General features: G+C 43.8%; 1 protein-coding gene across 5 annotated transcripts in view; it reads right to left on the bottom strand.

Annotated features, from left to right (window-relative positions):
• Positions 1 to 17973, bottom strand: part of ERCC2 (ERCC excision repair 2, TFIIH core complex helicase subunit) — a 71034-nt gene that overhangs the window by 5355 nt on the left and 47706 nt on the right. For 3 of the 5 annotated variants that reach the window (XM_085857586.1, XM_085857587.1, XM_085857588.1), the window contains exons 11-20: positions 17121 to 17254; positions 16801 to 16969; positions 11341 to 11459; positions 11191 to 11260; positions 6347 to 6416; positions 5919 to 6020; positions 5470 to 5533; positions 3714 to 3835; positions 1658 to 1750; positions 39 to 111 (exon numbers count right to left, since the gene is read on the bottom strand). In XM_085857586.1, the coding sequence (XP_085713712.1) occupies positions 39 to 111; positions 1658 to 1750; positions 3714 to 3835; positions 5470 to 5533; positions 5919 to 6020; positions 6347 to 6416; positions 11191 to 11260; positions 11341 to 11459; positions 16801 to 16969; positions 17121 to 17254 (1016 nt within the window). The remainder of the gene's footprint in view (positions 1 to 38; positions 112 to 1657; positions 1751 to 3713; positions 3836 to 5469; positions 5534 to 5918; positions 6021 to 6346; positions 6417 to 11190; positions 11261 to 11340; positions 11460 to 16800; positions 16970 to 17120; positions 17255 to 17973) is intronic. The other 2 variants (XM_085857590.1, XM_085857589.1) reach the window with 2 other exon arrangements.

Raw genomic sequence — 17973 nt, 5'->3', positions numbered from 1 at the left:
AAGGAGAGGGTTATGTAAATGTTTGTTTGTGCACCTACCAAAGTCGATGCCTTCAGATACCTTCCCTCTGGCGACTGACAATAAGATGGCACCACGCCCGTTCTCACAGGCCTGCGTGGAAACGAAAGCACAAGAGCCTGTCATTGCACCAACACACTGCTTCAGAAATCACGTTTGGTTTTTATGATATACATCAGTTTATGCAAACTGCTGGTTACTGGTCTGACGTGTTGGACGGTGGTTGTTTTTCCATCCGCATCTTTGAAGCTAATTAAAGCTGAGTTTTTCGATCGGACTGTATTTATGTTATCGTTTCATTCCTGTGTTTGAAATGGGTTAGAAACACAATGAACACATCTTAACCTTGTTGAGGTGTATTACCAAATGAATGTCCTTGAATGTGAGTGTCTGAGAGGTGAATGTGAATGTCTGAGAATGGCCCGAGCTCGGGCCAAATGAATGTGAGTGTCTGAGATCGATGATGTAGACAAATGACTCCGCTGGTAAGCGTGCCTCGTTCTTTCTCTGATCAATGGTGCAGGACATCCTCCACAGAAACCTGCTAGCTCTTATGCACAGACAGATACATCATTGCCTCCACCACCGAAGGTGGACGGAGCTCAAGTTTTCACCCCAGACTGTTTGTTTGTGAGCAAGATATTTCAAAAAGTTAAGGACGAATTTGGACGGAACTTGGTGTACAGGTTAGGTATGTGATATGGTCGAACTGATTTGACTGTGGCGAAGATCCAGATATGGATACAAGATTACAATTTTTTTTTAGTGATTCTTCACCATAAGGCATAGGAAGATGAGACTAAAACGATCTATAGCACAATATCTTAAAAGGTTCTGGACAGGTTATTACAAAACTTGGTGGACAGGTCAGATAGGTGACAATAACAAGCTGATTAGATTTTGGTTCAGGTCCAGATGCATATCCGGCTTACGAGTGGGATACAAAACAAACTGCTCAGCCTGGCGGAGGTATGCACTCCACCGTGTGCCGTTCTTTCATTCCGTTATGTCTTGGTTCGTTGTACGTCCTCGCTTCTTCCCGAGCCTCGACTCTGTACACACATCAACAACTTCTCTTTTTAATGGCCACAATTATTCCCACATTGTGTGGTTGGCAGAGGAAAGATTTTGACCCGTGTTTCACAAATCGGTTGGTCCAGCCTGACCTTCGACTAAATAGGCTAGGTTAGAGCACGAATTTGTAACTTATCCAGGGTGCCAGTGATAGCTCTCCTACTCTTCGCAAACAACGTGGGATCTACAACGTCCACCAACTAATGCTTGCAGAGGGAACGCCCAGCCAGTTTAATGTCCATGTGAGGGACAGCACACGCAAAGATGCCTCGCCCTGTCTGCAAAACACCAGGATGACAGTTTATAGTTGGATCAGATTCAAATCCAGGCGAGACAGCTCAGAGGCAAGTGCACATCCCTTTCTGATATCCTGCCATATTAAGCAAAACTTATCTGTGATTACTAAGTTATGTAACGTTCCTAATCTTATTGTAACGCTGAGGAACCCAGCCTCTGGGTAAACTACTTATTCATTAAAGCTACCAACAGCTGCTCTCCTTCCACATACTGTTTTCATCCCCAGTTGCTCATCTTGTTTATCATCGTGATACTTCTCATACTCTACCTCATGGTACTTTTCTAGAGCCATGCTGGTCTCAGCCCCATCCTGTGTCTCAATGAAGATCAGCTTGTTTCGCTGAATGTTCTCCAGAATTCCCTGAGGGTGGAATATCATGAGAGAAAGAGAACAGATGATTGGCAATGAGTATGTTAAACATGGAGCATCGTCATGAAAAAAAAATCCACAAGAGATCTCATCGATTGAGAAGAGTGATGGCTCGGCACAGAGCAGTTGAATTATAAATACGATTGGATTTTTCTTTGTATAAATATTATGAAGAGAAAAACAAATTCTTCATGTGTAACAGTGTTATTCCCACGGTATAAGAAAGGCGTTTTTCCGAGTTAGGATAAACAAATAAATTAAACCTGCAAACTACGTTGGCTTTTTGTCAGTTGTGAGTTATTCTCAAAAGTTTGCTCAGAGCTTTAGCCTTGTAAAATTGCATACTTCTTGGCTTATCACAGTCTCCTATGTCCAGGTCACAATGGCCTGGTCTGATGGTCAAGGCCACAATCACGGCACGGTGATGATATTAATATTGGTGTCCAACGTCAAGGTTCATGGAAGACCTAAATCACAAAACAGAATAGCTACAACCCGGTGTAAAACGGTGAAACAACAACAGAGGGGCGCTTGGAGGAAGAATGGATGAAGGGAAGAATCAGAAACTAAGGCGAGTAGTGGTGAGGAGGATACAGGGTGAAAAAGCTACATAAAAGCTCAAGTACAAGTAAGGGGCTGAAAAGAACAGGAAGGGAAAACCAGGGATGAAAGAGCAATGGAACAAATAAATGGATAGGGAGGTAGAAAGGGAGAGGAGAGCACATAACATTAAAAAAAACTATCTGTTTTGTGTTTTAACAAGCTACACATTATGTAGTAGGTTTGTTTTAATAGTGGGTGTACAAACGTGTAGTTTGTGGGCTGAGAGTGTTTATTGTTTAAGGCACCAAACCACAGGGCCTCCTGAATGAATGTGAGCCACCATCGTACCAAGATGGTGAGTTAATTTTAGAATGAGGGCATGGGTGCTTAAGGAGAGGGCTTGCAGCGTGTGAATGCCATGAGCACAGAGTGAGTGCCAGGAAGAGTCCCACGGTGGGCGTCAGGGAGGGCCTCAGTTGGGGGAACATGCAGGATACTCCAAGTTCACCCCAAGGCATCGGGTTCCCACGAGAGATAGAGCCAGGCAAGGAGGCCTGAATCCGAGCTACACTACCCTGCCAGATGATTGTGCCAGAAAAAAAAAATAAGAAGAGATAGTGCAACTCACAAGGACCATGACCAAATTCGGAGGATGAACCAGCAAGTTGAGCAGTGGGTATATTGGTTATTAGAACCACCAAAGTGGATTAAAAGTAAATCGAAAACAAGTGTTTTCACCATATACTAGGCCTAGGGCTTATAGATACTCTCCTTGCACCATACAATGTGTGTCAGCCTGTTGGTAAGGACAGAATCGAGTAATTGGCATTTTAGCAGACCCATTGAGTCCCAAATGGTTAGATCAGAGTTGGTACCACAGTCGGTCACCTTCTCTACCAACGAACCAGGTAAGGCTCTGCCAGATCGGACTTTTAAGTTTTCGGGTGCTCTGTCATCTCTTCCCCAGCGGGGGGTGGTTTATATGGCTATCATGTCCTTTGAAGAATTCAAATTTGAAAGAAAATGAGCACAATATCCTCGCGCACATGCTCAGTCTATCAACAAGGAAAACTTGTTATTGAATTGACTCAAAGGTTCACATTCAGACTTGGTGGGAATAAAACTCCACATGAACTTCCAAGTGGAAAACAGTGAAACAAATTACATATTATTGTGATGTTGTTAATGCATTATTGGTACTTCACATCATAAGTCACAAGCATCGTAATTATATCAAGAACGACACGTGGCAGAGATCATGCACCAAAGCAACTGATCATAAATCCAAATTTTAAAAATCAGGACTATTTTATTCCAAATCATTAATGACTGTTCATTGAAGATGAATAATAATAAAAAAATATTCCCATGCATAGGCCCAACCTCTTCGCCTGTAACTCAAGTTCCTCACCTGCTCATACCAGGAAGCTACAATAGATTCCATGTACATGTAACTGGTGAAGAAGCACACGATCCCATCGGGTACAACCCCCGAGAGTTCGAGGAGCAACGTTCCGTAATTACGAATCACAGCTGTCAGGAAAACAAGCACATGGGGAAGGGCCTTCTTGCTTGGTGTACGTACAATTACAAGCTCGCACCGTTTTACAGTCTGCTCATGAGAAACATCTCAGTCTCATTACACACTGTGCAAGCAGCTTGCTAAATTGTGGGTTTGGAATAGGTATTTAACTTTGTGCTGTCGAATGTGTCTACAATAGATAGAGACAAGTAATTTGCATTTATTAAGACAGGATGCAATCAGTATGTACTCGGCCCTGATTGTCATGCAAGATTTAAACTTACACGTTCACATAAATAAAGTTTTAATTATAACTCGCTCGGGCCATTCCTGGATAAATGCCATCATCATTTAGTCCTCAATTAATGTTTCAAACACCAGTTTATGCCAAAGCTTTGCATTTTATCAAGTGCCCCTATCTGTTGTTCAAGGCACTTTAGAAAGAAACAAGGACGATTAAAAAGACAAACAAAGCCACTGAGCTTGGGGAAAATCGCTGTCACTTCCCGGGCACTCTGGGTACCAGCGACGGCACAACAATGGCACCGCTTTTGTTACCGCACTCAGCGAGCCATTTCTTAAGGAGGAATTTCCGACTCCCCATGGATCCTGGTTACATTCCCAAAATTCAGACTTTCCACACACCTCAACTCTCTTCTCCCCATTTGTGGAGCCACCTTCCTGATACTGTCCAATCCCACTCTTCCCTCCAGAGCTTCAAGCAGGTGGTGGTACATCACCATCCCATATCAACGCCCCCAACCCACTATCGTCAGCCACAATCTTTTTATACCCCGATTGACCCTCCCTCACACAACCCTCTTCCTTGCAGGTGTTTCCTCCCCTCCTCCTCCTCCATTTTTCCTGCTACTTCAGCGTGTTCAAATTATTACTGCACTTCCCTACTATCACAGTTCGTTCCCTCTGCCGCCTTACTCTTTCATGAGCCTCGACCTTGTAAATACATAAATAAATAAGCAAATGAAAAATCACTCATAAAGCGACACTTGGCAAACCAGAAGAAAGTAGAAAGGCACTCGGTAGCACATACCTCCGCCACGCTGAACAGTTTACGTAGTGTACCCCACTGATGGGCTGGATCTGAACCACAATCTAATCCACTTGTTCTCGTCACCTAACTAACTCATCCACACAGTTTTGTCATAACTTTCCCACAACTTTTTGAGACATCATGATGTATATAGTTTTGGCCCAATTTCTCAATTTTAGAAATTAGGCCAATGTTGATCTTGTGACCTTCAAAATAATAGATGGTTGAACTCAGTGACCTGATATGGCAAATGCTCTTCAAATTTCAAGTCAATCGGATGAAAAGTGAGGATTTTAGAAATTCGAAAAAGTTTACCTTTGGCCTATGATGACCTTTTGAGCTCAAAAATAAATAGGATTCGGTCAGACCACCAACTCCACCATTTGGTGAAGTTTAGTGAAGATCGGTTTAAAATTGTGACCTGTATGCGATTAAAGGTGAGCGGACAGACAAACAGAAGAGATCAACATACTTGCCAAGTAACAAACATTCACACCGGGCTATTGAAGTTTGATCATGGTACTATTCTACAATTAACGGCCATCCCTGATAATACAAAACAAAATTATCGCTGCAAGTATCATGTACACGTACCAATGTCTTCCCGCATCTCAAACTTAGAGGTCATGGCTACTTGGTCATTGCCTCGACCGACAATCTGCAAAAGAAGTATGAAAGTATCTCATTGAGGCCGATAAAAACTTGTCTTGTGATATCTCACAAAGAAAACAACAAGATCAGTAAAAAGGTGGCAAATTATTGAAAAAAAATAATACAATGTGTGATGCAAAATATCTGGCTGTTCGATGAAAGAGAAAGCCAACCAGCAATCTGGTCGTGCTTAACGTCCAAGACCGACTAAATCATCGAATATTCCCCAAAAGCCATCCTATACTCTTACTCTTATTTCATCTTCTGGAGAAGCTTCATGATATTTTTGGAGAACAGTTTCAACCTTTCACGAAAGACTTAACATTTACACATCTGTGTGCAGGTTGCAAACACAAGGCCTAAACTTGAACAAAAACACACGAGAAACTCACAATGGGGCAAAGGCAGGTCCTGGCCAATGTCATTGAAAAGGATGCAATCGTGACAGGCCGGAAGTCCAAAATCTTGGGATACATGTCCAAGGGAGACAGGGTCTACCAGGTAAAGCAAACGAGGTGTCGATCAACTACTGGTGGAAATTAAACAAAATATAATAAGAAGTGAACATAAAATTCCAGGCAAAAGGCATAATTGTATACATCGGTCCCAGTCCCAGTCTCCCTCTCCCTCTCCCTCTCTACCCCTCTACAAAGTTTCAGTGCATGATTAAAGGTTAAAGACTCGTATCAAAATACGTGCAAAAAAGCTGGCCCACCATGCAAGATGAAAATCTTAAAGTTTAGGAGGCCTTACCACCTTTAACACAATATTGCAATGACAGCAAATGTTATCCAATGATTCAGACAAATGGTGAACATACCCCTGATGTGATGATGACCGTCTGAAAGCGATCAAACACTGGCTTGATGGCAATGGAGGCATCTAAGCAGCTGCAAAAACAGAAAAATGACCAAATCCACCCTCTTTCAATTCCATGAGAGTGACACACACACACACACACACACACACACACACACACACACACACACACACACACACACACACACACACACACACACCAGACCATCATGAAGACAAGAAAGAGAGAAGAGAGGAGTGGAGATATAAACAAAGGAAAAGGATGAAGAAAAAGAAAGACAAATATTAACAGACAATTTCAACTTGACATCGGCATGGTGGGAGGTGGGGAGGGGGTGGGGGAGAGGAAGAAGAAACGACAGACTCGGTGGCACAATGGTTAGAGAGTCCTCTCTGCAGCAGGGAAGAGGGCAGTTTGAACGTGACCCCAGCTGGGTCATGCCAAAGACTTTTAAAATGGTACGTGCTGCTTCCTTACTTGACACTCGGAATTTAAAAAGGATAGAGCACGGACAAACAGCCATAGGTTGTTCTGCAAGAATCTTCAGGATTGGATGAAGATGAAGATAAAGAAGAACAAGAAGAAGAACAAGAACAAGACGACACACAGGCAAGGGAACAATATTATTTGAGATTCCCTCATGAAGAACTTGATTTTAATGGCAATCATATATTTCACCCATAATGGCAGGACAGTAATACCTCGCTTAACACAGCCTCGTAGAATGCTTATTTGTTGTCGAGCTATTTGTCATGGAGAAAAACTTTACTAAAATAAATAAATAAAAACCTACGAAAATCCACAACACACTGTACGGCACGAGCCGAGTAAACGCACCATCCACCATTGTTTGTACTGAATCCACACTATCTGAGCCAATCAGGGCTGTTTACTCCACCTTCGTTTTGCAGCAGCATGAGCCTCCTCCCACCTCGTCTCCCACTACTCACATGTCGGAGTAGAGTAGCGGTGATGGCAATTATTACTTTTTGTTGACGTTTGTCCATATTTTATGTTTTTGTTAATGCTAATGTTATTACAATAAAAAAAAATCATTTTTATTTATGAAAATATGTTTACCATCTGTATTATTGGTGGCGCTATTAGCGATACCACATTCACGTTATCTTCTCCAGGAATACATCCCGAGCTCTGAGCGAGGTATTACTGTATTTAACATAGTGGTTTACAACTACGAATGTAAACATAAATATTCCCCTGCCAGTTTGGAGTAGGTCTGAGGCCTAGAATTTTGGAGTGACTGAGCAGCTGCACTACCAGTGGGAGCTTATTCTGTTTTTTTTTTTTTAACTTTTACACTGATAAAAGCTTCATCGTGGAGTTTGCAGCTACATCCCATGCAGGACGAAGATGGTATCGCCATCAGTGTGGTTTCATGTGATCGAGCATAACCCGCGCTCTGTGCGACATGTTGGGGTGGGTGTGTTTGAGAAAGGAACTGATGCAGAGTATCAGTAGTAATTTTACTTTAATGCAGTAAGTGGAATACGATTTCACTGTTTCAGAACCATTTTATTTACTTTTTTTGTACCACGCACCTCATATGGTGTTTGAGATAATGTAAGCCAAATATCAGGTTACTCGAGCGCAGAACAAAGTCGAAGATAGCGCGACACGAAACCACAAACTCGGAAATAATATACAAGATTGCGTAGACATTAGTGGACAATTGCTATAATACATGTAGTATATGGGATTTGAACCCGAGATCCGAGCATCACGAGCCATCCATCGGTTCAGATGAGAACCGTTCCAGTTTAAAGTTAGCTTTAACAGGCAGAAACAAATTCCACAACACCTTAACACAAACACCGGAGGGCCCAACTGGGGTTTCAAAGAAATTATCTGGAGATTAATTGGGAAACTCGAGACCTGTTAGTTTAACTTCAATTGTGGGGAAGATGTTGGAGACATTAATTAAGGATCAGATAAGGAACCACTTAAATAAGTTAAAATTAATTGAGGTTATCAGCCCGGATTTATTAAAGGAGGTCATGTTAAATAAATGTATTGGCGTTCTATGAAGAAGTTTCTGATTGGGTGGATGAGGGAAGAATCCAAGCCTCGTAATGCGGGTGCATTTTGCCTTTAAGAAGGCATTCGATAAGGTACCACATCGGAGGTTGTCAGTCAAAGTGAGGGCTTGTGGAGTGGCTGGTCAGGTAGCTAATTGGATTACAAACTGGCTTTGTGATAGGAAGCAAAGAATGGCTGTGAGTGGGAGGATGTCTTGCAGGGAGGATGTAAGTAGTGGGGTAGCTCAGGGATCAGTACTCGGACCATTTCTCGATTCATTATTTACATAAACGATTGGGATAATGGGGTGAAGAGTAAGCTTTCCAAATTTACAGATGACACATAACTTGGAGGTAAGGTGGATAGCAGAGGGGGTGGTGATCAGATTCAGGAAAGTATTGATACTTGTATAGATTGGGCAAAAGATTGGCAGATGGAATTTAACCTGAGCAAGTGTAAGGTGTTGGGGATGGGAAAGAACAATGAAAATGGAGATTACAGGATGTAAGGGGTAATTTTGGAGCGTGTCACACAGGAGAATGATCTGGGAGTGGTAATATATATGGGAGGTAAGCAGGCAGCACAGTGCCAGGCAGCCATGGGTAAAGCAAATCGGGGTTTCGGTTGTATTCGGAGGGGGATCAATTATAAATCAAAAGAGGTGGTGTTAACATTGTACAGGAATTTAGTAAGGGCCATATCTAGAATATAGTGTGCAGTTTTGGTCACACATTTGAGGAAGAACGTAGCTGCCATGCAGTGTTCAGTGTAGGGCTACTATTACGCTAGCCATCCCAGTGTCGAGCACTAAACCAGTCCAATCGCTTCGGTGATGGCAGATGAATACCATAACCCATATATCTGACCCTCAACATCGGGATGACGGATGTGGTAAGACGGTGGCGTGGTAAGACGGTGGTGTGGTAAGACGGTGGTGCGGTTAGACGGTGGTGCGGTTAGACGGTGGTGCGGTTAGACGGTGGTGTGGTAAGACGGTGGTGCAGTAGGACGGCATTACATCTGGGGCTAGGCTAGGTAGGCTAAAGCGAGGTAGGTAGGCAACATGAAAATAAATAAATAAATAAAAAACCGATGCAACATCTGATCCCTGGGAATATAAAACGAATCATCAATATTGTTTTTTTGGGGGTGAATTGGTACGCGTGTTACTGAAATAGAAGGCAAGACCCGTCGCTTCGCTGACAGGAATACCAATATTTGCGCAATTGCTAAAAACAAAAAGAAATCGGTTGTTGTTCATGGGAAATAAAATTAGGCGGTGTATAGATCCTGGCCGAGATATGAGAAACAGGACTGAATGAGACTCACCATTATTATAAGTGAAGAAGAAGATGGAGGAAGAAGAGATTTTGTTTTAATGCTAATCAACCATGTAGCATGCCACTGCGTGCGTGTATGTGCGGCATGTTAAACACTGCGTGTACGTTTATGTGTGCACGTGCGTACATGCATGCTGCGCTGCAGATTGTGTACTGTTGGACGGACGCATGCAGGCAGGTACGCCAAGACAGAGCTCCTTGTATTATCGTAGATTAACGCTGGGTTTTTAGCAGTAAACAAAATATTTGTGAAATAAAAAAAAATTGCAAATATTGATCATCAATAAACTGTAAAACTGAATTGTAACATTACAAGTTATGTTGTTGAACTACCGTCAGCGAGGCGACGGGTCCAATGCCAGTACATTATAAAGGAGGTGATTTATGAGGGGATACGACAGAGAAATGTTTAATATCACGAAGGATTTAGACCGAGTAAGTTGAGAAGAATTATTCAGCAAAGTAGACAGTGATAGGACCAGGGACCAAAGCCTGAGAGTAAGATGGTAGTAAGGCAGGGGACTTTCACTCAGAGAGTAGTTAATGCATGGAATGGTCTCCCTGGAGAGGTAGTGGCAGCAGAAACAGGAGATAAGTTTAAATTAGAATTAGATAGGTACCTGGAAGTTATGGGGATAGAGGGGTATGGGGATGTTGACAGGAGTTTTAGGTAGCTTGAGTATTGATGAGTGATGTCTGTGAGAGGGTCTCGTCAAAAGAGAATGTGTGGTCGGTGTTTGTGCATTCCTCACCCTAAAATGGCCTTCGCCAACCCCTACCTCCAACCCTCCACCATTAAAAAAAACACACATTTTAAAATTAATTTGTAACGTCCTGGTGATGTCCCCGAGCCCGCAACACTTTTCTCATTCCCACTCCCCCACCCCAACCACGCCCCGTAAAGTTAAACCGCGGGCTTGCCATGTGTATTTAATCTGGTGCTGGTGGAGCACAGGCATGATGGCCCGAATGGCCTTCTCCATCAAATTTCCTTGTGAATCATTGGTGATTTGAGGAAAACCAAACAAGCAGTTTCACCCTTGCTGAGGCATCCATCAGGATCACTGCGCTCTACAAGGGATATTTTACTACAATTTTGAATTCACACAATGACTTGTGAAACGCCTGCACCCTCAAAGGGCTCTCAGGTCTACATTTATCATGAAGATGCTCCGTACAGGGGTGAAGCCAGGAGACTAGTTCGATTGGGATTCCTGTTGTGTCCTATTGTTTGCGCCGACACATCATGAAATTTCTCTTGAGCCGTTAAAACTGCCTCTGGTAGTGCAGTACATGTCTGAGGGCAAGTTGAAAAATCTCCCAGAATCAAACAGTGATGTGGCTTTCCAAAGCTCTCTGCAGAAAACCAATGAAGTAAAGAACTCTTTTTCTACATCACCACAAATTTGGACCAGTAAAAGGTCTTTTGACCAATAAATGTGCAAAAGAGCGAAAAGGAAGACTGACCTGAACCGCAGAATGGGGTTGGCAATAGTTGGTGTTTTGTCCTCAAAAGGTTCAATAATGAGCGTGAAACCTGAAAGGTCAAAAAGATGAGATAAATGCCGGTAAGTGCGTGAACGTATTGAAAAATACCATACATGACTCGGGAACTACCTTTTGTGTACGTGCTGACAAGTGTAGCAAAGTTGCAAATGAGTGTGAGAGGAGAGAGGTCTATAATGTTGGCAACTTCCAGTGTCCGCAGGAGACAGCGTAAACGCTCAGCACAAAATCTGCACACGTTTTAACGAGGGCCGACAAGAAAGCAAAGGGAGAAAAAAAATTGTGAGAAAATAAAATTATAATAAGAGTAAGCAGGACAAGGATAAGGAAGTGTCGGGGATAAGGGCGTGTCGGGGATAAGGGCGTGTCGGGGATAAGGGCGTGTCGGGGATAAGGGCGTGTCGGGGATAAGGGCGTGTCGGGGATAAGGGCGTGTCGGGGATAAGGGCGTGTCGGGGATAAGGGCGTGTCGGGGATAAGGGCGTGTCGGGGATAAGGGCGTGTCGGGGATAAGGGCGTGTCGGGGATAAGGGCGTGTCGGGGATAAGGGCGTGTCGGGGATAAGGGCGTGTCGGGGATAAGGGCGTGTCGGGGATAAGGGCGTGTCGGGGATAAGGCCGTGTCGGGGATAAGGGCGTGTCGGGGATAAGGGCGTGTCGGGGATAAGGGCGTGTCGGGGATAAGGGCGTGTCGGGGATAAGGGCGTGTCGGGGATAAGGGCGTGTCGGGGATAAGGGCGTGTCGGGGATAAGGGCGTGTCGGGGATAAGGGCGTGTCGGGGATAAGGGCGTGTCGGGGATAAGGGCGTGTCGGGGATAAGGGCGTGTCGGGGATAAGGGCGTGTCGGGGATAAGGGCGTGTCGGGGATAAGGGCGTGTCGGGGATAAGGGCGTGTCGGGGATAAGGGCGTGTCGGGGATAAGGGCGTGTCCAGGGAGGGGATAAGGACGTGTCCAGGGAGGGGATAAGGACGTGTCCAGGGAGGGGATAAGGACGTGTCCAGGGAGGGATAAGGGCGTGTCCAGGGAGGGGATAAGGGCATGTCCAGGGAGGGGAGAAGGGCGTGTCCAGGGAGGGGATAAGGACGTGTCGGGGATAAGGGCATGTCCAGGGAGGGGATAAGGGCGTGTCCAGGGAGGGGATAAGGGCGTGTCCAGGGAGGGGATAAGGGCGTGTCCAGGGAGGGGATAAGGGCGTGTCCAGGGAGGGGATAAGGGCATGTCCAGGGAGGGGATAAGGGCGTGTCCAGGGAGGGGATAAGGGCGTGTCGGGGATAAGGGCATGTCCAGGGAGGGGATAAGGGCATGTCCAGGGAGGGGATAAGGGCGTGTCCAGGGAGGGGATAAGGGCGTGTCGGGGATAAGGGCATGTCCAGGGAGGGGATAAGGTTGTGTCCAAGCAGGGGATAAGGTTGTGCCCAGGGAGGAGATAAAGGCGTGTCCAGGGAGAGGATTATTTGCGATGAAACAGCTTGTTTGCACAGCACTAGGTTAATGCTCTGTGATTTGAGAAGTGCATTGCTATGTCAATGAAAATAAACACAACACAAGATATTTTGTGAAAAACCCCCCACTAATCTATTCATTAGATTATTAGCCTTCAATGTGTCAACATTACATTTATATGCATTATGAAAAAAATTCCCAATGTGCCAACAGGAAATGTTTAGTACAAAAAGGATACAATGTGTACACAGATATCTAAAACTGGACGAACCACATAACTCAGAGTACTTCGCCTTTCCTATGAGTCGTTCAAGTCTGAATTCATTTCATAATGGAGTGGGGTTTAACTCCAAACTGCCACTTCACAGATATGGTGCAACATTGTACTTTGCCATTCTTTAGGAAGAGATTTTAAACCAGTATGCTAAACCCTTTGCTAGAACTTGTTTGGAAACAGAAATCCAATGACGCCCATCAAAAAGATTTACACTGCTTTTTCAGGGGGGGGGGTACCTAAGATGGATACTTAAATGGTGGTGATTATTACCACCACCACCGAGGGTGAAGGAGGTTCCGTTCTCATCCCTGTTTGTTTGTGCAGGATATCTCAAAAAGTTGTGGACGGATTCGGACGGAACTTTGTGAACAGGTTGGGTGTGTGACAAGGAAGAAATTATTCGATTTTGGTGAAGATCCGCATCTGGATCCGATAATTAATAAAAGTGACTCTTCACCATTGGGAGAAAGGGCTAAAAATGCTATATAGCACGATGTCTCAAAAAGTTGTGGACCGATTCAGACGAAACTTGGTGGACAGGTTGGTGTTTGACAAAGAAGAAATGATTCAATTTTGGTGAAGATCTAAATCCGAATCTGCATATGAGAGTTATTTAATTTTTAAAGCCATTCTTCACCGTTGAGAGATAGGGACAAAACGATATATAGCATGATATTTCAAAAACGTATTGGGCCCGATATGTTCTCGTGGATCAGGCATTGCTTGGCGGAGGTATGTGCTCCACCGAGTGCCTTTCTAGTTTCTCAGTGTTTCAAAACTCAAAGCCTTTGGTATAAGAACAACACAGCAATTTGAAGTTTGGAAATATAGGAAAACATATTGTTATGGCCCGGGGTTCAGAGCTCGCCACGAGGGGAAGCACTCGAGTTTCTACGGAACACCCGGTCCTGAGGCCGGCAACCACAGATAACTCCACAGTCCAATGGGCTGTAGTTCTTACACAGCCGTAGCCACATGACAAAGACTACCGGCTTCGTAGGGTTACGCTTCGATGTTTCCACAATATCTTTCTATTGGCTGGGCAACCTAACTAGAGGCCACACCCTCGGTGCCACACCTGGTGATCTGCCAAGCGAAACAGATAGGTGCAGCACTGACTAACAGAGCAAACCAGGTGGAGTACAAATTCCCGTCTAACTATGCTTGTACACTGTGCCGGACCAATGAACCGAGACAGATTTGAAACTAACAATTATTTATTTACACATACACAAGGAATCAATCATTTAAAAGGGAGTATTTATAGGCAAGAAAGGAAAGGCACAAAAGAACAGATTTAACTGCAACACAAAGTCTTTCTTATACAATCTGATTTACACAAAAGACTTAGTCATCATTCAATCAGGGGAGAAGAATAAGACAAGAAGAACTTGAGAAGAAAAGAAAAGTATTGGGAGTGGACCGATGTGTAAAGGAATGATCGTTGAAAGGAGAGGGGGTTTGGTGAAGGGGGTTATTGGGAGATTGTTGAAAGGGGGAGGGGAGTTGGGGTGGGGTGGGGGGGAGGGAAGCAGCTCGCGGTCTGTGGTACACAAAACAGTTCTGGGGTTAGCCAGGAACAATTTTTTTTAAGGCATCCTGGTATTGGCTGCAGTTTAATCCAATGGAGATGTAGGAGGCTGTAACTCTGATAAGCTCATGCCTCATAGGTGGAACCTATTCAACTGTTTAGCCAGAAGAGCCTTTTTAAAATTTAGTTGTTCCTGGCGAACCCCAGAACTGTTTTGTGTACCACAGACAGGTTAAGGTGTGGCAGGCATTTCCTGTCAGGATGCATGCAGCAATAGCTCGTGTGGCACTTGCTTCCTGGTACCCACTTCAATAATGGGGTCTAATCTCAAATAAGTGTGTGTGCATGTGATTATATATATATATATATATATATATATATATATATATATATATATATATATATATATAAAATATAAAATATAAATATAAATATAATATTGTTACGGCCACAGGTACCGAGACACCAGTTTGTTACTCAGGGGGTTTAATCCCCATTTGTCCTTGGAAGGGCCGGACCTGGGGCCACCACTTTCGATTCAGTTTTTGGTACAGTGGGTTGCTTTGGAACCACGAACGCCACCCAGTTAACCACGCGTTCCAATGTCCACCATCTAATTATGCCGTTTAACTAGAGGTTACGTGGTTTCCTGAATGGGGAGTGTGCCCTCGGCAAAGCACCAATCTTATCTTGATTAGATATTAATTAGGGTGGCCGAGCGTTTAACCGCTGGTGCGTGCCGACTATTATTGGTCAATTTGTGTGGTAATTACCTCCCAGTCTATCTCGGTTCAAAAAATGTTGGATCAACGGAAGGAAAGGACAAGCACGGACAGGTTGGAACATCAACAAGCAATTTATTAATAAGAAAATAAATAAATAAAAAAGAACTTTTATTTCCGTGTGGTAAAAATAAATAAATTCCAAATCAATCAAAATGATCTCAAGCAAATAAATAATTAATCAGGCAAAATCAATCAAAGTGATAGGAAAAGAGAGAAAGAGCAGATGCTTATTGGGGATTGACTTACTTAACAATTAAACACAGACAAGGGCACCCAGCAGATCATTCAGGAGGGGGGGGGGGGAGGGAAGAAGAATCGTCTCACTCACCAAAGAGAAGTCGTCCGTCAAATAAAAACGTCCTAAATGTGTGAGCGTGCCTTGTCCGTCGCCAACACCCAGCCTTGCCTTGCACCCACTCGCCAACTGGCTTAAACGCCAGTCGACGTCACCCCCAAGAAACAGGTACACCAAGGGCGACCATCTGACTGGAACGATGAAACAACCAAACGTCTGACTGGCACGGCGCGGGCAACTGTCTGACTAGAACTGACGAAGCCGCCGTCTGTCTGGCACAGATGAAGCAAACCATCTGACTGGAACGATGAAACGCTCTCGAAGCTGTCAGAACCGCAACCAGCTATCGCCAACTGACTGACAAACTGACTCGTCAGCTGACGCGTGCCTCACTCGTTGTCGACTGACCCGCACATGCGCCGCTCGCCATTCACTCGAGAACGGACCTCTCCTTCTTTTTATAGGCGGCCTGTCTCGGCGGCACAAATTCCCCCCCCCCAAATCCACCCCGCCCACTTGCACGTTACCGTGACGACCTGCACGTCCCGGATTATTCCTCGCTTACGAGGCCATGTCCGTGGTGCTGAGTAAGCAAAAAGCAGCCATTTGTCAGAATTACTGAGCACAAACGTGAAGCGCTCATAAAACTGTCAACAACAATTATTACCTCACTGTTCGGCCTGACATGAACAGGAGCCAGTTAGCATCCATACAGCTGCTGGACGGGGTGTCAAACGTCAATGGAAAAAGGCGGGTTTCGGCGTCCGTGAAAGAAACAGGGGTCAACGTTGATGAAAAAAAAAGGGCGTCGGGGAAAGAAGCAGCTATCTCACGTGCATGAATGTGTCTGTTGTAAAGAGAAAAAGGAGCTTTCCATAAGATAGGGAATATATTCTTTACCCTTCTCAATGCATCACATTTAGAATACCACCAGACATGGGGATGGGTCTATCCTGGACATGCATTTAGGGAAATAACTGTCTGAGGACCTGGATGTTGGTATGCATTCGTCGGATCGGATTCTGAAATCCGTAACACTATATATATATATATATATATATATATATATATATATATATATATATATATATATATATATATATATATATATATATATATATATATATATATATATATAGATATATATATATATATATATATATATATATATATATATGTATGTATACACAAAGATAGATAGATAGATAAATAAATAGGAATGAAAAACCTACAACGTACCGGAGTGGCTTTCGCTCAATGCAAACTTTATCATAAAGCTCCTTAAGGAATGCCAACGGACTTTCTGCCTGAGCGTGGTGGACACGTAGTCGGGACTTCAGATACTCGACAAAGCGCTTCAAGAAGCCCACAAAGTGCTCCCCTGTGCGAATGCTGCCTGGAACCGTTTCTGCCAAATGAATATATATGTATGGAAAAAGTATCGGGCCAAGAAGAAAGTGCAAAAAAAGGTGCTAAAATGTCCCATTCCATTCAAAAATCGGTGCAAGAACAATCAGGAAATCCGTGCAGGAATGCTGGTGAACAAACATCTAAAATACCTTTCAACACATCATCAGGTAAAATGGGATTGGCCAGGTATAAGTCAGTTTCTCTTGCCACACTGGCCTCCATCAGTCCTTCCACCATGCGCCGGTACTCCTCACGCAGTTTCATCGCATCAGTCTCTTTTATTCTGCATAGTTGAAGACAATAGGCATCAGCAATAATCATGTTGATGATGAAATTATGACTGATAAAAAAAACAACGGTAGCTTCAAATTACTAGACTATGCTGCAATGCAAGAAAGTTTCTTTTGTTTTGCTTTTCATTTTCTTGTGATGTTTAAGTTATTCAGGGTGTTGCAGGAAGAAAACAAGAGTTTGCGAATGCTGCAGTGATTTGATAGTTGACGATAGGTGTATCAACTTCAAAAAGCCAAAGACGTAAACTGTGCATCTCGAAAGTTAAAAAGGTGAATGGAGAAAAATGCACTATTTATTTATTTATGTACAAGATGAAATGGTCATCTTGAAGCTGACACACGCGCTCGCACACACGACTGTTAGACAAGGCAAACACAGCCACTGAGCTTGGGGGGAAGTGACCTCACTTCCCGGGGCCCTCTGCGTACCAACCAGCGATGCCAACAATGGCACTGCCTTTCTCACCGCACTCAGCCGGTTATTTCCTAAGTAAGAATTTCCTCCTCCATTGAGCAAAGGTTGTGATTCTTGAAATGCTGAATGGAGACTTTGCTTAGAAATTCTAATGCAGATACATTTTATATTATCCTGCTTTTCCTTTCAGAATTGAGCAAGTCAGTCGTAAAATCAGATTCCTCCACATCAATCAGATTCCTTCTCAATGTCCTAATTTGCCAGCACAATAATTTTTTATTATTATTTTAACCA

Source organism: Eptatretus burgeri, chromosome 15 (assembly GCF_056783735.1).
Source record: "Eptatretus burgeri isolate ZD-2024b chromosome 15, Ebu_testis_v1, whole genome shotgun sequence".
Classification (NCBI taxonomy): domain Eukaryota; kingdom Metazoa; phylum Chordata; class Myxini; order Myxiniformes; family Myxinidae; genus Eptatretus; species Eptatretus burgeri.
This window is presented reverse-complemented; position numbering and strand designations above follow the sequence as displayed.